The sequence below is a fragment of the Apium graveolens genome, chromosome 10 (genome assembly GCF_009905375.1).
Source record: "Apium graveolens cultivar Ventura chromosome 10, ASM990537v1, whole genome shotgun sequence".
NCBI classification, from domain to species: domain Eukaryota; kingdom Viridiplantae; phylum Streptophyta; class Magnoliopsida; order Apiales; family Apiaceae; genus Apium; species Apium graveolens.
In genome coordinates this window covers 235591621-235615698 of record NC_133656.1, presented here as the reverse complement: position 1 = coordinate 235615698, position 24078 = coordinate 235591621, and the positions used below count along the sequence as shown (strand labels likewise).

Genomic DNA, 24078 nt, shown 5'->3' with positions numbered 1-24078 from the left:
ACTCGATTTTGTTATCGAAATTGTAAAGATTTTACACACACAAACTAGTAAAATGTATAGAAAATTCTTTTAAACTGTAATTCATTAATTCTTAACTTTGCGAAAATTGATTCTTCATTCAATTTTTTAATTGTAATTATGAAAAATATAACTTTTTTGTAAGATATTTTGCCATTATACCAATTTCTCAGAATATTTGCAAAATTATTTTTTTATTCTAAAAATATTTGTAAATATACGATATTGTATAACAGGTTATATTTAGTTTGAATTGTGCAACTGTTGTAGGTTTTATTTTGGTTTGCATTCTATATTATATTTTACGTTACAAATTATGTTTTCAAATGTGAATAAAATTGTGCAGAACGTATCTACGCAAATATTTTTTAAAATTTAAGTTGCAAAATGATTTCAAAGATGCAACACATATTTTTACAAATATTTTAAAAATTGAAAATATTTTTGCAAAAAAAAAATTAAAACTTGAATATTTTTGAAGCAAAACTTTTTTTTTTGTTATGTTGCGAAAAAAATGGATCTGATTCTCAGTAAATAGATGTAGACATACACTACATTATCACAAAATTAAGAATTTAAAACTTTTAATATTTGTCAATTTCAGAAAGTTGTGAAGAAACCGTACAAATTGCGAAAGAAATTTAAAGTAGTAATAAATTATTGTGACCGAATTTGATCATCATTTACAAATGCTTTGACATACTGATTTTGAACTAACACAACCTTTACCAACACAACACCAGCAACTATGAATATCGGGTGACACTTCCATTCGACAAAGATTAGGAAGACAGACACCGTCCACATCATTGTCATGAGCCATCTTTCCTGAGCTTTCATTCACCATGTGGCCTGCTTATCAAACAAATCACTATGAGATTATGACATTAACACAATCAAAAAATAACAATAATACTAACAATTAACAAAAAGATGGGTTAGCTTGCGTGTGCCAAGTAAGACTTTCGGCTAAAATCTTACACTCAAACATCTCAAAAAATTTAACTTTAATATATAAAATAACATGATATATGCATGTTACAACCCATAAACTAATTTACACTAAAAACAGGTGAATTTAGAGTCTGCCCGGAATATATTTGTAATGTAAACTGGACTTACATTCGCTAGAGAAAAGAAGAATCATGTTGAACATGAACATGACTACAAGTTTAGAGATGGCCATGTTATAAAAGTAGCGTATGTATATACAATTAAATAAAATGAATGGGGAGAATGCTATGGATTAATCATCCCCGCTTGGTTATTTATACAAGTTTTTGGTTCAAGGAAAATTAAAGTACAATCTATTTTTTAAGAAAATCTTATAGAAAATAAATCCCAAAATAAATATTCAAAAAGATATATGAATATTTAAGATTGTACATTGTCGTGGATATTATTAAAAAAGATGAATTTTAACAAGGGTTAATATCTTTGAAGGAAAAATAAAAAGGGATACAGTATTATTTACTTTTTGACATGGAAAAGATAATATATAAAACTGAATCGTGGATATTATTTACTTTTTAGAATTTGTGATATTTAATATAGATTTCATAAAATCTGAATATTTATCTCAGATTTTAAATAGTTTTTTCTTTAAATAAAGGAATATTAAATGTGTATTTAGAACAATATATTTGAATTTTATGATTATATTGATGCTTTATTTAATTTATTTATTCACTTTTTTAAAAAAAAGAAACATATTATTTTCAACCAAAGGTAAAAGATCATTATACAAAATGTAACTTGATCCATGTCAGTAACAAAATAATAAAAAAAAGCCCAATAATTAATATCTCCCTCCCAGAAACCTAAAATCAATACTATCTTGTAAGCCCAGCTACAAATCCAATCCAACCAAAACTTCCAACCCAACCAAACTTCTAGAGACTACGAGCGCGAGTTCGATTTAAAAAGTTCGGGCTCTCAAATTTGACTGATTCTTTAATTTAAAGCTCGAATCTCGGCTCGTTAAAAATTTGATAGGTTCGAGTTTTGCTCGAAAATTCGAATAGATTTCACCAAATATTAATAAAAACTAAAATATCATGTGTATGGCTCGAGTTCGATTCGATTGAATATATAAAATATAAGTAAAATACTTAATATTTGTATACAAATATATTTATAATAAAAAATTGAAAATAATAGAGATTCGATAAGACTCGTGAATCTTACGGGCACAGTAATTTTAGGCTCGAACTCGGCTTGCTAAATAATTTGAAAAGTTTGAGCTCGGCTCGATTGTTATCCAGCCGAATTCAAATATTTTACGATCCGCGCTCGAGTAGCTCACGAACAATTTGACTCATTTACACCTATATTCCAAACCAAAAGATCAGTGCCAACTTGTAGGTCGTAGACTCCAAGCAGTTCCTTTTTTTTGTCAAAGTTGGTTGTAGCATATAAGTAAATTACATGAGTATGGCTATGATTTGCACTCATTTTCAAAAAATTAACCGAATTTTTAAATCCAAAGAAAGGTGACTGTATTTTTTTTATATTTATCAAATATCGTCAAATTTGTACTAACGCCTTTAATTTATCAAGGATAATTTGTAATTCATTAATATTCACCACCTATATAGTAAATATTATCCTCATTTGCACTCTTCAATTCATTTTATTTCTATTACATTTTCATATTCTTAATCACCATCCAAATGCCTCCGTCTGATTTCAGTTCAATTATTGATACCATATTTCGTACTTCAATAAAATTTAAAATCCCAATAGCTCAAGAAATTGAAGACGATAACACATTGCATAGGGAATATAAAACATAAAATTTTAAATTCAGAATTTAAGTAATTATACAATTCAAGTAGTATGCATTTGATCAGTAACAAATTGATTCACAATCACTTTTTGATTCATCACAACCCGTATGTTGTCTACTAGTAAAGCAACACCAACAATTGTGAATGAGACTCGGATATGTTATAATCTTACTCTTATTCCCGTAAATCCAAGGCACACAAAACCCATTTTCGGGTGCCTTTTCTGAGTTTTTGTTCACCAGGTCACATGCTTTTCAAATAAATTATGGTCATTTTGACACAAAACAAAAGTATAATATATATAACAAAAAATGTAATGTGAATTAGACTTACTTTGGCCAAAAAATGAGTTGGACACAATAAGAATTGCGGTGAACATGAACATGGATAGAAGTTTAGAGATGTTCATGTTAAAAACTTTATATTGTGATGATCTATGAAAATGAGGATGAGAATTTGGTGAAAACATACATTATTTCATTTTTTTACTTTATTTTATTTTTTTACTTGAAAGATAAGTTTATATTGTTCCCGCAATTTATTACTCTATCTTTAAGTATAGTATAAGAATTTGGAGTATTGAAAATTTGGATAGTCTCAACAACTTTTAAAGGAACAAATTTATTTCTTCTATCTTTATCTTAAAAATCATCGAAGATAAAAAAGCAAAAATCTGAAATATACTAGCCTTCTTTAAATATATTTTTTAAAATCTTTTGAATTTTTAGAGAGGTTTTTATAAGATTAAAAATATACTAGCAAATACATCAACCTCCACTAATTTTTCAAATAAAAAACTCAATTCATTAACATTTGAATACCCCAAATTTTATTAATATATTTAAAATTCAAATTTGAATACCATCAATTTTTAATAAGCTTTTTAAAATCAAATCTAAATTGTACATATTCAGATTTTAAAAGATTTTTTACAATATTAGTTGAATACTAACTGTGACGAGACCAGATCTATTTTTAAAATCTGAATTCTAATTTATCCAGTTAGCTGAGAAACAAGAAGTAGTGCCTGTCCAGGCGTGTCCAGCAATTGAGTTCAAACAGTTTATTTGATGAATCTGGTATTACAGTGTTAAAATGTCTGAACTATTAAAACAAAAGAACAATGAGGCCATGTCATAATTTATACAGAGGAAAATGAGAAAGAAAAACTTACGAGAAGGATAACGTTAACCAAGCATGAGAAAGAAAAACTAGAGCATTTACTGACTGCATAAAGGGAACTATGTACATACATGCAAAAAATTGCTCAAGAAGTCGACAAGTGCCAATTTTAGGAGATGGTCTTACAGGAATTAGCCCTTCGCGCATATAAAGAAGGCAGAGTTACAGAAATCTAATAGGGCTATGGGGTGGACGGAGCAGGCGGGGAAGGTGGAAGATAAGGCATAAGAGGAGTGTCATGCTGAATTGGTCCAGCTTGTATGGAAGCCTTTGAACTCGGGACAGGGTCTACAGGACCATAATCTTGTGGACTGATGGAACCTGCATTACTATTCCCACTCACTTGATTGTCGTCGAGATACTATAAGTGAGGGAAATTTTAAACATCAAATTTCAAAATTAAGTTGTGGAAATCAAGAACTGATTAGCTTGGTAAAAGTAAAACCAATAATCGGAAAACCAGTTAAATGAGAATAAAAGAGCTGTTCATATAATTAGTGTACCTTCAGTTTCCTGCTTGTTACAGCGACTGTCGCATCTTTCTGATCTTCTGTTGAAGCCACATCTGAGATCAAGCAGATACAGTGATCAGAAGAGGACTTTGATTACTAGCTTATGGAAGATTCATGAAAATTATCCATGAGTTATCTAAATATATATAAGTAAATATGTATGGGGTATTTACAATAAACTGAAACATTGTGATACCGTTTTTTTACATTCCAATGTAACAAAACTGGAGTATCTATTACAACAAAGCATTGTAATGGACGCGTATTTAATACTAGAAGATCAACCTCAACATTTTATAGTTAACGTAAAAAAAAAGAGACAAAATTACAGCTACCAGTAAATTAGTATAGCTACCGGAAGAAATAGATGAAAGTAGAAAAGAAGGCGTTAATACTTAATATTTTCAGTTTACTCTATATGGAATGCATTGTAATATGTTTTTCAATTACGAGAAATAGAAAGATCTGCAAACCATATACAGAGTCATTGATCAGCTAAACAAAACCTAAACCTGGAAGGGGATTAGCAACTGACATTAACATAGCACGGTGTTGCAATAATGCTCCTAAAATATAAACCCACATATGCTTGTGTTACTGTCGTACTGATTCACAGAGTGAAACTTTGACCACAGAACAAAAAATCATACCACAAATGTTTATTCCTATTAGCCCTTCCCCAAACGTAATATAACTGAACCTTCTGTTGTATAAAATGTCAAAAAAAAGCCACTTTCTGAAAACTGGAGAGTTGTTTCCTTCTTATCATTTTTGAAAATAATAGTCAGACCTAAACCACTGGTCCACTATAGATAAACAATCTTTGGAGAACATTACAGGGACTCAAGCGCTTTGTCAAATGGAAGGAAGTGTCTGGCAATACATACTCTATGGTTATGTGCTCTTTTAGTATGTGAGGGGTGATTGTGGCGTTTAATTCTAGCTACAACACCCATGTCCTGGACACAGGACACCTAAACTACCCAAGTTGATGTTGCACATACTTACAGCCTACCTTGAACTCAAGGTAAAAAATATATGATAAAAAAAGGACATCCCCATATGCTTGTGTTCATGTCAGACTGATTCGGACTGATTCACCAAGTGAAACTTTGACCACAGAACAAAAGAACATTACAGGGACTCAAGCCTTGTCAAATGGAAGGAAGTGCCTGGCAATACATACTTTATGGTTAAATGCTCTTTTAGTATGTGTGCGGTGATTGTGGAGTTCTATGCTAGCAACAACACCCATGTCCTGGACACAGGACACCTAAACTACCCAAGTTAATGTTGCACATCCTTACCGCCTACCGTGAACTCAAGGTAAAATACATGATAAAGAAAGGACATCCCCATCCTCTATTATATGAAGAGGTTCAGCACTAAACCATTCTTCAGAGAACTATCAGACTGGGCTAGATACTTCATACTTTACTAAACTGTCAAGCATTCTTGTGAAGCCACGGAATTACAAAAATGCAACCTCATCCATTCATGTCCAGGAATATCCTATAACTTAACATTGTACACAGTTCAAAGGTACAAAAACAATATCAGGCAATTCAACTTCAGTTTTAGCAATAGCAATTATTTTCTTAAAAATTTTAATACGACTAATTATTAGAATATAATTTAAGATCATGGTAAGTCATTTCCCCAACACCTTGAGATTTTGGGAAAACAGTTTACAAAATGGTATGGCAAAGGTCTCAAGTTCGAAACACCAAAGTATTCTCACCGGGAGTGAAATAATTAATAATGTGAACATGAATAAAATAGGAGAGAATTACATTTTGCATCCTCAGTTTATACCCAAAATCAATATTGTATACCTATTTTCAGAAATTGCAATTTGCTACCCTTAACTTTCAATTCGTACTCAAAATGCACCCCTTTATGGAAGAGGGGATTCATGAACATACCATGAAACATATAGTAGTCAAAGTCATGATTCAAAATGGTGCAACAAAATATAACATATTTGTTTATGAAACTAAATATAGACAAGTACACAAGACTGTACCAGTAGACTTGGGAGCACATGTTTTGCCAGTAAAAGAAATGCATATCAAAGCTGCTCCAAGCAGAAGTAACAAAAGCAAGAACCCAGAAGGCTTCATCAGGCCAGATATCTGCATAACTGATTCAAACAGAATAAGAAAAACACTTAATAATGATGTGCATGTACAATCTAAAGTCACTGGAAAATAATACCTTCAAGAATGCTATTGCAGAGAGAATCAAGTAGAAAAGATGTGGCAAATAGAGAAAGAATGGCTTAAAAGCCAAATTCTTGAAGGGGAGTAATAAATGTAAGTTCACGTATGTTAGGCCCTGTTTGCAATAAATCACAAATTTATGGCCTTTTGTTTGTTTGTAGTGGTATCTTGTAAACCCTATTTTACAATTTCTGATTTTCAGTGGGATTCAAGTTATTGCTGAAGAATTTTGCTCAAATATATTAAAAGGATTTTGAATACGGTTGAGAAAACAATTATTGGATTTCTTAACTAATTTTCTGGTTTAGCAATTTTGATTATAAATGTTCTGCTCCAGTACTAATATCGGTTATTAAACTTGTCGAGCAATTATTTCGCTTATACTTGTCTGTTTTAAATTTAACTTTTCAATGGGGAATAACTTGCACTGTTTAGCCGCGTAATTCGAGGAAAGCAAAGAAGGTGGCTAATATAAAGATGTTTGGTCCAGGATTTGCGGAATTAGTGTAAGTTCTATTATGTAAAGTTGGTTGTGTGTATACTAGTTATGTTATTGTGTAATTGGGGTTAATTTGGCGGCGTTACATACGATATTGCATAATATGTTACATTTAGTTTGAATTGTGCAACTTTTGTAGGATTTATTTCGGTTTGTATTCTATATTTCTTCTATATATAATGGAAGAACATGGTGAAAATGTGTAATTGGGCCTAATTTGGTGGCGTTACATACGATATTGCATAATATGTTACATTTAGTTTGAATTGTACAACTATTGTAGGATTTATTTCGGTTTGTATTCTATATCTCTTCTATATATAATAGAAGAACATGGTGAAAATATTCACGAGATTAAAAAGTCTTATTGAAAAGACTAAACTACTCATATTTTTAATATTTATAGAAAAGATGTGATTTGTGGCAATCAGACTAGAGATATTACATCCACATATACAACCTTATACCACAACATCATATTGTTACATGTTTTTTTATCATACACATAATATGTAAGTGTGCTAAATAAATAATTTATTTAACTTTAAAGATAGTTACTTGAATTCCGCAAATAAAAAATTAGATAATTACTTGAATATTTGTACGGTTAATTTTAAAAAATTGAATTCTAGATATAAAGTTAGGCATAATACATAAATGGATTATTATCTTATTTATTAATAATTTTTTAGTTTGAAAATATATCTCATATTTTTTTAACATATTTTTTTTATTATAAAAGTAATTAAAATTTACTTATATAATTTTTAAAGAAAATATTAAAAATAAAACCGCTTATATAAATAATTGATGTATTATTTTATATCTAACTGCAAGCGCACGGTGTCTGTTGTTAGCAGATACTAGCAAGTACGAGTCGAATCCACAAGGAGACAGGGTCTATCAATTTTGACTCAATTACTATAGATTTTCAAGAGCAAAACGATTGTGTGAGTAATATTTTACTAGCTAAGAACTAAAACTAAATTAACACTACTTAACAAGACACTAACTAGGGAATATTAAAACCTAGGGCAATCGGGTCCACCATGCTTACATAATAATTGGCTTCAGCTAATGCTTTTTACGTCAATTCTTATCATCTGAAAAATAACTTCTTGTTCTATACCCGAGATACATATCCAGTAAAAAAGAAGCCTAGTTTGAGTTGTAAACTTTCACATTATATTATTGTATCTGAAAGGTGTATTATATCACTTATCCCGGGTTGTGGGAGTTTGATTACAAGTGGAAGGCCAAGTAACTTTGTGCTAGGTAGTTGTGTGTTAGGGAAAGGTTTCTTTCAAGTGGGCCAAGTTTGTAATCAAGAAAAGTTTGTAAGTACTTTGTTTTAAGTGGATATAATACATTCTCTATGTTAGTTGGCATAGGGACTTGGATGTAGGCCATAGACTAGGTGTAGGGGTCGAACCAAGTGAAAACTTCTGGTGTTCTTACTTATTAAGTTTTCAGCATTCTGCATTATCATTACTGTTATTTACTTTCTGCAGTTAATTGAGACTGTCCCATTCATTGTCTCATTTGTAAAGGGACTGTCCCATTTGCATAAGAGACTGTCCCAATTGCCTTGGCAGTTAGAATATAATATTATCTATTGAGCCATCGAATTTCAATTGGTATCAGAGCATGTGCATTTAATTCTCTTTTTAGTGTTTATTTTGCTAGCGATCCACGGCTCAACCAGATAGGTATTCAAACAATTATCCACCAGTGCTTCATGGTGCTGAAAACTACAATGACTAGAAGTTTCGGATGAAAATCTTTCTACAGCGTTATGCATTCGAATGGGATGCTGTAGAAAATGGTTTTACAATTCTCATGAAAGAAGGGAAGCCAAAATCTCTCAAGGATCTCTCTCCTAAAGAAGTGAATGCAATGAACTCCAATGCTAAAGCTATGAACTCACTTCTCAATGGCATGATAGCTACAGAATTAAGAAAAGTATCAGCATGTACTACTGCCAAACAGATCTGGGATACGATCAAAGTCAGCCACGAAGGCACGTCTAAGGTACGTGAAGTAAAATTAAGTATGCTCATGAGTGACTATGAAGGTTTCAGGTTGGAAAGAGATGAAAGCGTGCGAGATGCTCAAGGGAGATTCCTGACATTGATGAACTCTATCTCACTTCTGGAAAGGATCATTCCTCAATCCGAGATCAATAGGAAAATCCTCAGAGCAATGCCAAAGAAATTTGCTCCAAAGGTTAGCATTCTGCAGGATTCGACACTACTTTCGACTATGGACACTCTAACACTGTTCAGTGAATTGGAAGAATTCGAAAATCAGCTACGCAGATATGATGAAGAAGATGAAGCTCCTCATAAGAAAACTCTTGCACTTAATACAGATGCAGACGAGTCTCCTGATGATTCTGATGAAGAGATTGCTCTTCTAACAAAGAAGTTTCATAAATTTCTTGCCAAACGGAATGCCTCCAAACGACCTATGAATTCACAGTTTCCAAAGAAGGACTTCAAATCTAATCCGAGCAAGGAGAGTAAAACAAATCAAAGCAAGGACACCTGTTTTGAGTGTGGAAAGAAAGGACATTTCAAAAAGGACTGCTACAAGCTGAAGAACAAAAAGAAGGCATTAATTACATGGAGTGATGATGAATCAGATGTGGAGATTGATTCAAACGATGAAGTTGCTCAACTTTGCTTTGCAGGACTCGAGGACAACTCTAGTGATAATGATGAGGTACAGAATATTAAGTATAATTCAAGTATATCTTCATCCATGTTGAATTTGCAGGTCTAGGTTAAGAAGTTAAAAGAAAAGAATGCTTATCTAAAACAAGCATTAAGTGAAGTTCTTAGTGAAATGGATGACCCCTTGAAGGAAGAAGCCTTAGTTGCTGAGAACAAATCCTTGCTTGAAAGGGTTTCAAAACTTACTGAAGAAAATCAATATCTCAAAAATGAGATTGAGATGAAAGATGTATGCCTTGAAGCCTTGAAGAAAGAGTTAATCTCTGTTGATCCAGAAACCATTAAATAATACAGTGCTCTTGATCCCCTGGTTCCTGAATTAAAGCAGAAAGTTGAACAGCTTGAAAAGGATCTAACTAAATGCTTCCATGGAGAAGGAACTTTGAATGCTCTTCTTGGTGAACAAAAATCTTCTCTTGATAAAGGAGGTTTAGGATGTGAATCAATCAAGAAACGTGCATTTCAAGGAGGTTACAAACGAGCTCCTATGAAATATAAGATGCCTTATGAAAAATGTCGAGATTGCGGCAAAGCTGGTCACCCTACATCTGAATCCAGATTATGTGGTATCAAGGGCCACTCTTCTAACTCATCTTATAAATCGTCTGCTAGATATAAATCTTTTAATACTTCTGTTAATATTGTTCAGATGTGGATTAAGAAATCAGATAGACATTTATATAAGACTTGTGATACGAACCAATCAGGACCCAAGGTTAAGTGGGTACCTAAGAGATAAAGCAATTTTTGCAGGTTTGTTTGAAGGTTCATGTTCCGTGAAATAAATGGATCATCGACAGTGGTTATTCACGTCACATGGCAGGTGATAAATCCAAGTTTCTATCTCTAGTTGCCAAGGAAGGTGGCTTAGTTACTCTTGGAGATTCAAACACCGTCAGAATTATTGGAAAAGGCACCATTGGTAATGACAGGTTTGCTATTTCTAACATTCGTTTAGTTGATGGTTTGAAATATAATCTTATTAGTGTAAGTCAACTTACTGATGCTGGTCATAAGGTTAAGTTTGATAAAGATGTATGCTATATCGGTACTAAGACTAACGAGTTTGCTTTAGTTGCCAACAGAAAAGAGAATATTTTCGTGTTAGATTTTGATGAACAACAGGAGGAAATCTGTCTTGCTACTGTTCAAGATCAGCAGAATCTTTGGCATCGACGTTTAGGTCATGTTCACATGGATCTTCTTCGGAAGATATCTTCTCATGATCTGGTACGAGGTCTACCAAAGCTGAAGTATAAGAAAACGGAACCTTGTACAGCTTGCCAACTTGGAAAACAAGTGAAAACTTCCTTTACTGCTAAGAATAAAGTATCAACTTATGTTCCTTTGCAGCTTCTTCATTTAGATCTTTTTGGTCCAGAGAGGTATGTAAGTTTGGGAGGTAAGAATTATGCTTTTGTTATAGTTGATGATTATTCTCGTTTTACTTGGGTATTATTTTTACGAACTAAGGATGAAGCTTTTGTTGAGTTTGAGGATCTTATTACTAACCTTGAGACTAAGTATTCATATAAGCTCAAGACTATCCGTAGTGACCATGGAGGTGAATTCGAGAAGAATTTCATAACCTTCTGCAAATCGAGAGGAATCACTCATGAATTCTCAGCTCCTTGAACTCCTCAGCAGAACGGAGTAGTAGAACGCAAGAACGGGACTTTACAGGAAACTGCCAGAACTCTACTACATGAGAGTAAGCTTCCAAGAAAATTTTGGGCTGAAGCGGTACACACTTCCTGTTATGTTTTAAATAGAGTACTTATTCATCCTATTTTGCTTAAAACTCCGTATGAATTGCTTAAGAAAAGGACTCCTAACATTAGTTATTTTCGAGTATTTGGTTCCAAGTGTTTTATTTTAGATACTCAGAATAATCTAGGCAAGTTCGATGCAAAATCTACGGAAGGAATTTTCTTGGGTTATTCTACAGCAAGCAAAGCTTATCGTGTTTATAATTATGTCAAGAACAAAGTAGAAGAATCCATCAATATTGTGTTCAATGAATCCTCAAGGAATATATCTCAAATTGATGAATACACTGTGGATCTATCGTCTCATTCCCAAATGAGACAGTCTCATTCTGAAAAGAGTCAGTCTCATTCTGACAAATCAAGCAGTCAAGACTCTCCAGGTCCATCTCAGTCTTCTGATAATTCTACAGGATCTACTCAAGCTTTAGATGAATCTTCTGGCTCTCCAAAGACTCCCGATAGTGTTTCAAATGTGATTTATGTTACTCCCCGGATAAATCTTCACAAGCGGAAATGAGGCAGTCTCTTTTGAATGAGACAACTCCTATTCATTTCCAGGCAGATAATTCTAATGAGGAAGAGATGAGTAATATTCAACTTCCTAAATCTTCTAGGACTGTGAAGAATCATCCACCAGATAATCTTCTTACTGATTTAGATCAAGGGATTACTACTTGAAGCAGATTTCACAATATGTGTGCATTTTGTGCTTTTGTTGCTGAATTCGAACCAAAGAATTCTCAAGAAGCAGTTGCGGATGAACACTGGTTTGTTGTAATGCAGGAGGAATTGAACCAGTTCGAGCGTTGTGATGTTTGGGAACTCGTCCCACCTCCTCAGGATGCCAAGATCATTGGTACTCGTTGGGTTTTCAAGAATAAGAAAGATGAAGATGAAAATATCATTCGAAATAAAGCTCGTTTGGTTGCTCAGGGATATAACCAACAGAAAGGAATCGATTATGACGAGACATATGCTCCAGTAGCTCAATTAGAAGCTATTCGAATCTTAATGGCTTTTACAGCTCATAAAAAGTTCAAGCTCTACCAGATGGACGTCCAAAGCGCATTTCTAAATGGCTATCTTAAGGAAGAAGTCTACGTGAAGCAGCCTCCGGGTTTTATTCATGAGAAATACCCTAACTATGTTTACAAGCTCAAGAAGTCTGTCTATGGATTGAGACAGTCCCCTCGTTGTTGGTACGAGCGTCTCAGTCAGTTTCTTATAAACAATGGTTTCATTCGTGGTACACTCGATCCAACTCTCTTTATTTTTCATAAACGTGATAACTTTCTTTTAGTTCAAGTTTATGTTGATGATATAGTATTTGGATCTTCTAACGAATCTTTGTGTAAGTGGTTTTCTGATTGCATGCATAAGGAATTCAATATGAGTCTGGTGGGTGAATTGCAGTTCTTCCTAGGTTTGCAAATTAATCAGTCTAATGCAGGAATATTTATTCACCAAGACAAGTACATTAAAAATCTACTCAAAAGATTTGCACTTAATCATGTCACACCTAAATCAACTCCCTTGAGTACTTCAGTTAAGCTTACAAAGGATGAACAAGGTACACCTGTAGATGTCACTAAATTTCAAGGTATGATTGGTTCATTGTTATATTTAACTGCCTCACGACCTGACATTATGTATAGTGTATGCTTGTGTGCTCGTTTTCAATCTCAACCTAAAGAATCTCATTTGAATGCCGTTAAATGTATTTTTAAATATTTAAAAGGTACGAGTGACTTGAGATTGTTTTATCAAATCTCCTCTTTCTTTGACGTAATCGGTTTTTCAGATGCTGACTTTGCAGGGTCACAGGTTGATAGAAAAAGCACAAGTGGTGCTTGTGAATTTTTAGGAGATTGTTTAGTTGCATGGCATAGTAAAAAGCAAACTTCAGTAGCTCTTTCTACAGCTGAAGGAGAGAACATTGCAGCTGGAAGTTGCTGTGCTCAAATTTTGTGGATGCAACAAACATTGCAGGATTTTGGTATTTCTTATTCAAATATTCCTATTTATTGTGATAATACCTCTGCAATTAATATCTCTAAAAATCCTTTCATGCATTCTCGTACTAAGCATATTGATGTTCGTCACCATTTTCTACGAGATAATGTTTCTAAAGGTAATATTGAACTTATTTATATATCTACTGAGAAACAGTGTGCAGATATCTTCACTAAGCCTTTAGCTGAAGATAGATTTTGTATAATGTGTCGTGAATTAGGTATGTGTTCTCGCTAATTTGTTACGTGATTTTGTGTAATTTTTATGTAATTATTTGTTTATTTTCGTGTCATTAACTGTTATATGTGCTTATCTGTTTGTTACATGTGTTTATCTGTTTGTATTAGCATTATTTTATTTTATATTTAGTCTGTGTGTTGTTGCATGTTTAATTGCCAATAGATTTAGGAAATCTTTTGATTAGACTCTTCATCTCCTTGTACTTCGTGCATGTATTTTCTTTTCAATACATCACTTCTTCTTTTCATTTGTTCGTGTTCTCTTCTATCTCTAACTCTTCAGTTCTCTCTCTTATTTAAACACTTGTTCTCAATCTTTTCATTTTCTTCATTCTACTCTCTCATTATCTCTCAAAATCCTCTCTTTTTCTCTCTTAACCCTAAAACTTCTCTCTTCCATGGCTCGCCGTTCGAGATCCACTGCTAACCAAACCCCGACCGCCGGTCCATCTGCTTCGAAGCGACGTCGTGTTACTGCTGTTGTTTCCGAAGCATCAAGCGAAGCATCTCCTGATTCTTTTAAACGTCATGCAAAGGACAGAAGTACAAAGGCGTGGCACAAGTCTATTTTGAAAGAAAGATTGTGTGATATTGATCTTCTTACTAGGGTCGGAGTATCAGCGTTATTTGAAGTCGTTGGCTGTGCTGGGTTATTGTCGCCTTCAGATGTGATTTATCCAGATTTAGTGAAGGAGTTCTATGCGAATTTTTTAATTTTGACCGACAATGTTGTGTTCTCTTCGGTGAAAGGAAGTCCGGTATGCTTTAAGGCGGATTTACTGGCTAGACTCACAGGCGTATCCGATCAAGGCCTCTGCCCGTTTACTACCCACCAGGCCTTTGACGAGATTCCAGGATTGCAATATGAGGAACAACTCAAAGCTATTCTCGGTGACAACTTTGTTTCTGTGTCTGTCAAACCATTGGTAACTGATTTAACTCCTATGTGTTTATTGTTCTTTAAACTATTTCACTCGAATGTACTTCCTCACAAGTCTGGTCGTGATAGAGTCACATTTCAGGATTCTATTCTTTTGTCTGTGTTTGTCAAGAAAACCCCTTGTGATCTGGCTTCGTTGATAATTTCTAACATGAATCATTGTGCTAAACATGAGTCAATGCATCTTCCATATCCTGCTTTATTGACAAAGATTTTTCAGTATTTTCGTGTTCCTTTTTAGTCTGCTAAGTCAGAGAAATTGAATGTTGTTTTTGACTTGTTTGTTTTGACTGTGAATGGTCTCGTAGTGTCTGAGTCAAATAATCTGTTTTTTGATGATACCCACCGCTCTTTTGGTGGTTTGCCTAAATCCCCCCATTATGCATCAGAACCAAATGACCAAAACACCAATACTGTCCTCAATTCTTTGTTTGCTAAGTTAGAAGAAAATTCTGCTGCTTTAGCTTCGATTAATCAACATTTTACTTCTGTCAAATCTCTTGGGTCACTGACTTCTGAAGTTAGTATTTTGAGTGCTTCGTTTGAGTTGTTTAGGAAGTATGTTTGTTCGTCTTTGGATGTTATCAATGCAAAGCTTTCTGTATTGCATGCTTCTGATGTTAAGTTGGCCAAGACAATAGATTTTGAGTTTGGGACTCTGCAAGAAGGAATGGTTTCCTCGGCTAAGGCCTGGGAAAAACAGTTTGTAAAGTTGTTTTTCAAGCTAGGTTCAGAGACAAAGTTTGTGTCTCAGCAGTTGTCAGCCATGCAAGATAAAATCAAGATGTACTGGCACAAGAAACGAGACTGGATTGGCGATTGTACTTTAGAAGAAATCACAGCTCCTCTGCCACTTCCTGCCATCCCTCCACCTTCGGTCTTCGGCATGACAAGGAAAGAATATAAGACAAAGATATTTGAGTGGCTTCGAGAACGGGATGGAAAAGCACCAGCTCAAGACGCTTTTGATAAGCTCTTTTCAGAGTATGGTTCAGCTCCTGTGTTCCCATCATCTCAGAACAAGGCTTCTGGTTCAGGCAAAGGGAAAGGCAAGGCTCCAGTCAACATTGATGATGATTCAGATTAAGAGCCCCTTTTATGATGAAGGGGAAGAAGTTCTTAAGTTTTATGATGGTTTAAAGACTGTGTTTTAAGACTTTGTTTTTTTATGCTGCTGATTTTGACTTTGGGTTTTGGGTTTTTGGATGGATATTTTTAAACTGGTTTATGGATGGGTTGTTTGTTTAAGACTGGATGAATTGTTTGTTTGAGACTGTCTCTTTTTATGCATATTTATCTAGTGTCTCGTTCATTCTTTAGTTGTCTCATTCATATATTTGTTGCATATATTATAAACTACAATATATTATGTTGTATCTAACTCTGTTTTACAGGCCTTTAGTGTTTTTGATAGGGGGAACATTTATGCTTTCTTTGTCATCATCATAAAAGGGGAAGAATGTTAATTCACGTGTTTATGATGATAAGAGTTCTCAGCAACAGAATGAAGACAACAGATTGGAAACATCCGAGATCATAGCAATGCTTATCAGATTGTAGCTTGTTCAGCTCTTCCAGGAGTCTATCCCGCAGTTTTAGTTTAGGTTGTTAGGGTTTGTGTAAATCTTATTTATCTGGATAAACCTTATCTCAAACAAACCCACCCTATCTTATAAACTAAGTTTGAATCTTTCAAGACTTATCTTTTACTTAGTTTATCTTTTTCAAACTACTAACATATTAGTTTTCTCAAGTTTCATTCAAATATTTTCAAACAAACTTGCTTTCAAATCTTATCTATCTTATCCTTTGTTTGAAAATAAATCTGTTAGAACTTTACTCATAAATACAACTCACTTTTTCAGATTTTAGCTAATGCTTTTCACGACAATTCTTATCATCTGAAAAATACCTTCTTATTCTATACCCGAGATACATATCCAGTAAACAAGAAGCCTAGTTTGAGTTGTAAACTTTCACATTATATTATTGTATCTGAAAGGTGTATTATATCACTTGTCCCGGGTTGTGGGAGTTTGATTACAAGTGGAAGGCCAAGTAGCTTTATGCTAGGTAGCTGTGTGCTAGGGAAAGGTTTCTTTTAAGTGGGCCAAGTTTGTAATCAAGGAAAGTTTGTAAGTACTTTGTTTTAAGTGGATATAATACATTCTCTATGCTAGTTGGCATAGGGACTTGGATGTAGGTCATAGACTAGGTGTAGGGGCCGAACCAAGTGAAAACTCCTGGTGTTCTTACTTATCAAGTTTTCAGCATTCTGCATTATCATTACTGTTATTTACTTTATGTGGTTAATTGAGACTGTCACATTCATTGTCTCATTTGTAAAGGGACTGTCCCATTTGCATAAGAGACTATCCCAATTGCCTTGGCAGTTAGAATATAATATTATCTATTGAGCCATCGAATTTCACATGATTGTATTATGTTCACTTAGAATCCATAAAATCAAAAACAAAATAGTTAAGACCCTATGCAAAATGAATTACCTTAAACCATTAGTAGCATTTGAATTATAGAATGCTTCAAACCAGCACATCACGACAATATCAGAACACTGCTTTTTAATCCTAGTACCCCTATCTCAGCCTACATTAAAATACAATAAAAAAATCAAGTCAGGCATGTAAGAATTTAGATCACCAGGCAGTTCATTTGGACTTGGTTACAAAACCTCATACTTCTGAATTAAAATAAATAAACCCATATACAACCTCCTAAGTGTCTCCTCGATTCCTCCAAAGTTTCTGATTTCTAAATTTCTTACCAACAAATGAAAAATAATTATGAAAAGAAATTCTTTTACCTTTAAAATTGATAAGATCAACATATGTAATCAATAAGATAAACATGACTAAGTTATTATTGTTAAAGACATGAAACATTAAATTTTATAACAAAATTAAGCTCCGTTTGGTATTGCTGTTCCAGACAGCTACAACAGTTTTTTGCTGAAAAGCTGTCAGAAAGGAGTTTGGTAAATTCTAAAAGTTGTTGTCTGGAAAAGCGTTTTTGGTCTAAAAGCTACTGTTAGCAAAAGCATGTCCCCCATGCTTTTGAAAAAAGCTGTTTTCAGCTTTTGCAAGAATTAGGTATCAGTTTCACCATCAAACCTTCTCAAAAATATTGTTTTTATATATTATATCTTAAATATGCATAAATTAGAAAAAATTACCAAACTGTCATCTAATTTTCCTCACAACACTTATTCCACCAGCACTTTTTCTCACAGCACATCAGTTTTCAACAGCACTCCCAAACGGACCTTAATTATACTTTAGTTTTTCTATGAAAACACTAAGAATTATGATCCAACGATGACTGTAAACAATCATTAATTATACAGGTAAGCTGAGAAGGTGCATTAAGTCCATATTTATCACTTGATCTTACTTTAAGTGTTAATATATGAGTTGACTAACAGAAGAGTCTTTGTAGTTTGCACACTAATAGCTAGATTTTTCTTTGATTCAGCAACTTTAATGCTCTCTGTGGAAACCCCTTTCGATAAAGGTTCATCGGGTATATTTTTTTACTTTTAATTCCTCTAAAAGGTAAAACTCCTCTAAAAGAGCTATACATTGCCATCTATAATAATGAAAAGAAAAATGTTATGAATGATACAACTTAAAATTAGTATTAGAAAATGTTTATTGGAAAGAATATACTTTTTCTGAAGTAGTTCTTTCGAGCAGCAACTATTGCTCTGCCAACATCTTCTTTATCACCTTTAGTAATGTGAGCAATCACATCTCCTGTTCTGGGGTCCAAATTTAAAATGTATTCCCTGTAACAATGCTCATGTTCATGCATGAATTGCATCTATCCGACATGTCAAATAGTGGAAGAAATTATTATTTGTGAAACATCTCATGTAATATTGCTTTGTTCTTTCTATGTACCTGAGTGATTGTGTACAAACTTTATAATTTTCAATTGATACAACATCAACAAATTGTCCATCGTCCATCTTGGAATTTGTCGATATAACGGTGCACGTGTAATACAAACCTGAGTAGGAAGAGGCTGAAGGTGTTAGGTTGTTCTCATTTTCACATGCACATATTCTAACATCAAAATGTATTTTACATATTATCTTCAAAATCAGACTAAGACGGAAGCTAAGAAAACATGTGCTACTTAACATAGTTGATAGTACAGAAGCACATTTACCTGGATCTGAGGGATTCTGCATTTATTAGAGGAGTTAGACCACATAGAATTAGGCATCAGATACTTTGTTTCCATAGTCAGCATATATAATAATATTTTTCTTTGAAAATCATTATGAAATTGAATAATTACAAGATTTTAATAAAAATATCATGACAAAGTTCCATTGCATTCAATAATCAACTTTCTTAAAATTTAAATATTCTGAAGAAAATATGACAAAATAGAGTTAACGAATTGTACCATTCAAATAATACACACAATTGGCGGGTAAATAACCTGGATGGTTGCAGCATTATAAATTTTCTTTTCAAATCTCACATCAATTTTCTCGAGCTCTTGCAATCCATATTGTCCACATAAGGGGAGATGCATATTCATAGTGTCCATTCTACACAATAATAATAATAAAATATCACGTAGTAATGGAGCTAAAAATTAAAGATATATGTCTCACAAAACTTTAATCCCTCTTAAATAATAAGAATTTAGAGTCAAAAGGCATTAAAAAATACCAGAAAAAAATACATAAAAAATTCCGAAGTTAGGGGACTTTCAAGATTCTTCACCGGGTCAAGTTTTGTAATGTACTAGATTAACAAAGTACTGATCTGGAACCTCCAATTCAACATGGAATATGTCCACAATAGTTCTTTAACAACTGCTGGTAACCTGTCCTCTAGAAGGGTGAGAAAACTTGATTCGGTTTCTATAAGCAGATTATGGTGTCGTGATAATTTTGGATACCTTCTTTGTGGCATAGCTAATGCTCCATCAAGGCCAACTCACTGTGCATATACTTTCCAATCACCACATAATCATTAAAAAATTGATATTTAGTTCTTTAAAAAACAAAAAGATAACATATGGTGGGAAAGTAGATGGAGATCATGTATATGATTCCAAATGCTTATACGAAAATAACATAAGTTCAAGCATCTAAAGATTGAAAAAAAGGGCTGACCCTCTTTTCCCTCTAGTAGATACATATGCCCGAACTTTCCTCTTCCAAAAGGCTTCCTAATGTCAAGGTCAATAAGCGTCAACTATTTCTTCTTCGCAGATGCAACCTCAGTGGATTCTTACAAAAGTACATTATCAAAAACAACAATTGAGGTCCACAATAAAATAAAAAAATCATTCAGTTTCATTTAACTTTAACTTTTAGCTAAAACCTACGAATACGAAAATATAGTTGTTCCTAAAATCAAATTATGAAAATGAGGCAACATCGTAAGACAACATTTAAATATACACAATCAATGATCAAATAATTAAACTCAACTTCATTTCGATAAACTCTAATAATCACCTGCTTCTAAAAAACACGAAAAATCATCTTTGGTTCGACTAATAATCCACAACAACATTGAGAACAAATTAGTTGAAATAATAAAAAAAACATCTAGTAAATATCTCTAGATAGATGAAAAATGCAAACATACATAAGATAAATTAATTTACACTTCCCCATCCTTCATTTTAAAACCATTTTTCAAGAAAACAACAAAAAAACAAAACAGGGTTATTTAGAACCAAAATCAAACAGTTGGAGTGCCAAACTTAAGTTTTCACATAATCAAAACATTAATGAAAATAGAGGCATACTTTTGAATCATTAATGAAATACAATGATTACCCGCTTTTCAGAAGCAGCCATCAGTAATCATCTGCAAAAATACAATTCAAAATTATGAGAATCATAGAAATAAAGAATCAAATACATGGATAAGCATATATGTGTGTACATATTACAGATTCACAGAGATGTGTATGGATAATGATATCGTGATTGTAGACATAGTCGACGGAGCATGAAACTAAAGAGACGATCGATGGAGGAGGTAGAGTTATACAACATTACCATATTTTGATAGAGTACAATTCAAAAAAAAATCAAATGTACTATTCAGTTACTATAATCAGGGAGCGGTTTAGGTATATAGATTGATATATTAGGGTAGTTTCTATATAGGTTATAATGGATTTAAATGTGAAAGATTTATGGATATGTGTATAATATAAAGTTTTATGTGTAAAAAAATAAAATGGATCATGGGTCATGGGTAAATTAGTGGGTAAATATTATATGGGCAATAGTAGCCTTTAAGATAATATAGATATAGATGGTTGATCCAGAGTTTACGGAACTAGTGTAAGTTTTATTATGTAAAGTTGTTTGTATGTATACTAGTTATGTATCGTGTAATTGGACCTAGTATACTTCCTTTCGAAGTTATACTAGCAGGTTAAGTTTTGAGTTTGGAAATTTTTGAAAAGAGTTTTAAAAGAAAGGAAAATATATTTGTGTGAAAATTTGGAATTCTTGTTTCTATAATTGTAACCTAAAATATCTTGGTATAGTTTGGAGTAGCAGTTGATATTTTTCAATTACTGAGCAATTGCTGGAATTTGTTTATGATTATACAGGTTAGTTCAGATTGCATAATATGTTACAAACACTAATAATACTAATAAAAAATAACAAATAAATTATAAAATCACTATGAGCTTATGACATTAACACAATAAAAAAATAACAATAATACTAATAATTAACAAAAATCAGGGTTAGCTTAGTTGTACCCACAGGCGAGCAAGATTTTTGGATAAAGTTTTACACTCAAATGTCTTAAAAAAATTTAACTTTAATATATAAAATTACATGATATATGCATTTTACAACCCATAAACTAATTTTAACTAAGAACATGTGAATTTTAGAACCTTCCCCGAATATATTTGTAGTGTAAATTGGACTTACATTCACCAAAAGAGCTAGAGAGAAGAAGAATGATGTTGACCATGAGCATGGATACAAGTTTAGAGGTGGTCATGTTACAAAAGTAGCGTATGTATATATAATTAAATTAAATAAAATGAATGGGGAGAATGCTATGGATTGATCATCCGTAGCACTTTGGTTATTTATACAAGTTTTTGGTTCAAGCGATATAAAAGTAGAATCTATTTTTTAAGAAAATCTTATAGAAAACAAACCCCAAAATAAAAAAAAAATTATGAATATTTAAGATTGTACAATGTGAGGTATATTATTGAAAAAGATGATTTTTAGCAAGGGTTAATATCTTTGAAGGAAAAAGGATACAATATTATTTACTTTTTGACGGGTAAAGGTAACAAATAAAATTAAATCTTGGATATTATTTACTTTTTAGAATTTTTGATATTTAATATAGATTCCAAAAAATCTGAATATTTATCTCAGATATTAAATAGTTTTTTTAAACAAAGGAATATTATATATGTATTTAAAATAATATATTTGGATTTTATGATTAGATTGATGCTTTATTTAGTTTATTTATTCATTTTTTGAAAAAAGGAAACATATTATTTGCAACGAAAGGTACAAAGGCCATTATATAAAATGCAACTTGATCCATATCGGTAACCAAATAATAAAAAAAATCCCAATAATTAATGTCCCTCTCCCAGAAACCCAAAATCAAAATTATCTTGTAAGCCCGGCTACAAATCCAATCCAAGCAAAACTTCCAGCCCAACCAAAGTTTCAAACACCAGAAGTGTGAGCTTGATTAAAAAAGTTTGGGCTCGTGCTCGAGCTCATATTTGGCTGAATCTTTAATTTCAAACTCAATCTTGACTCGTTAAAAATTCTATAGGTTCGAGTTTAACTCGAAAACTCGAATAGATTTCATCAAATATTAACAAGAAATCTAAATATCAAATGTACGACTCGAGTTCGATTTGATTGAATATATAAAAAATAATAAAAATACTTAATATTTGTATACAAATATATTTATAATAAAAAAATAAAAAAATAATAGAGGTTTGATAAGACTTGCGAACCTTACGAGCCGAGTAATTTGAGATTTGAACTCAGCTCGGTAAAAAATTTGAAAAACTCGGCTTGATTGTTACTGAACCGAATGCAAATATTTTATGAGTCGCGCTCGAGTAGTTCACGAATTGTTTGACTTTTTTACACGACCAAAAAATAAGTGCTTAATTGTTGGTCATACACTCGAAGCAGTTTCTTTTTTTTTTGTCAAAGTTGGTCGTAGCATATTAGTAAATTACATGGGTACGGCTATGATCTGAACTCATTTTAAAAAAAAATAACCGGATTTTTAAATCTAAAGAAAGGTGACTGAAATTTCTTTCCGTTTATCAAATATCGTCAAATTTGTACTAACGCCTTTGATTTATCAGGGATAATTTGTAATTCACTAATATTCAACACATATATAATAAATATTATCCTCATTTAACCCCTTCAATCCATTTCATTTCTATTACAGATTAATATTCCTAATCACCTTCCAATTGCCCCTCGGTCCAATTTTGGTTCAATTATCGATACCATATTTCTTGTTTCAGTAAAATTTAAAATCTTGATAGTTCGAGAAATTGAAGAAGATAACACATTACACAGGAATACAAAATATAAAAAATTTGAATTCAGATTTTCAAGTAGTTATGTAATACAATTCAAGTAGTATGCATTTGATCAGTGACAAGTTGATTCACAATCACTTTTTAATTCATCACAACCTGTATGTTGTCCAGTAGTAAAGCAACACCAACAACCGTGAATGAAACTCGGATTTGTTGTAATCTTACTCTTATCCCCGCAAATCCAAGGCATACAAAACCCATTTCCAGACGCCTTTTCTGAGCGTTTGTTCACCAGGTCACCTGCTTATCAAACAAATTATGATTATTTTAACACAAAATAAAAGTATAATATATATAACAAAAAATGTAATGCGAATTAGACTTACTTTGGCAAAAAAATGAATTGGACATGATAAGAATTGTAGTGAATATGAGCGTGGATAAAAACTTAAAGGTGGCTATGTTAAAAAACTTTATGATGATCTATGAAAATGAGGATGAGAATTTGGTGAAAAATACATTGTTTCATTTTTTTACTTGAAAGATAAATTTATATTGTTCCAGCTATTTATTACGCTGTCTC

General features: G+C 32.6%; 1 protein-coding gene across 1 annotated transcript; it reads right to left on the bottom strand.

The window, feature by feature from the left end:
- Positions 1–3946: 3946 nt before the first annotated feature.
- LOC141689192 (uncharacterized) lies at positions 3947–6640 on the bottom strand. Its single transcript, XM_074493379.1, has 3 exons — positions 6528–6640; positions 4493–4554; positions 3947–4350 (listed from the first exon to the last, which is right to left on the bottom strand). The coding sequence occupies exons 1-3, from the start codon at positions 6622–6624 to the stop codon at positions 4171–4173; spliced, it is 339 nt and encodes a 112-aa protein (XP_074349480.1). The 5' UTR covers positions 6625–6640; the 3' UTR covers positions 3947–4170.
- Between the last annotated feature and the right edge of the window lie 17438 nt (positions 6641–24078).

Excerpts from the sequence above, each read along its gene's own strand:
- LOC141689192 (XM_074493379.1), bottom strand. The coding sequence starts at position 6,624 with ATGAAGCCTTCTGGGTTCTTGCTTTTGTTACTTCTGCTTGGAGCAGCT. Across the intron at positions 4,555-6,527 it reads ATGTGCTCCCAAGTCTACTG|ATGTGGCTTCAACAGAAGAT; the intron begins GTACAGTCTTGT and ends GCTTGATCTCAG. Across the intron at positions 4,351-4,492 it reads TAACAAGCAGGAAACTGAAG|TATCTCGACGACAATCAAGT; the intron begins GTACACTAATTA and ends CCTCACTTATAG.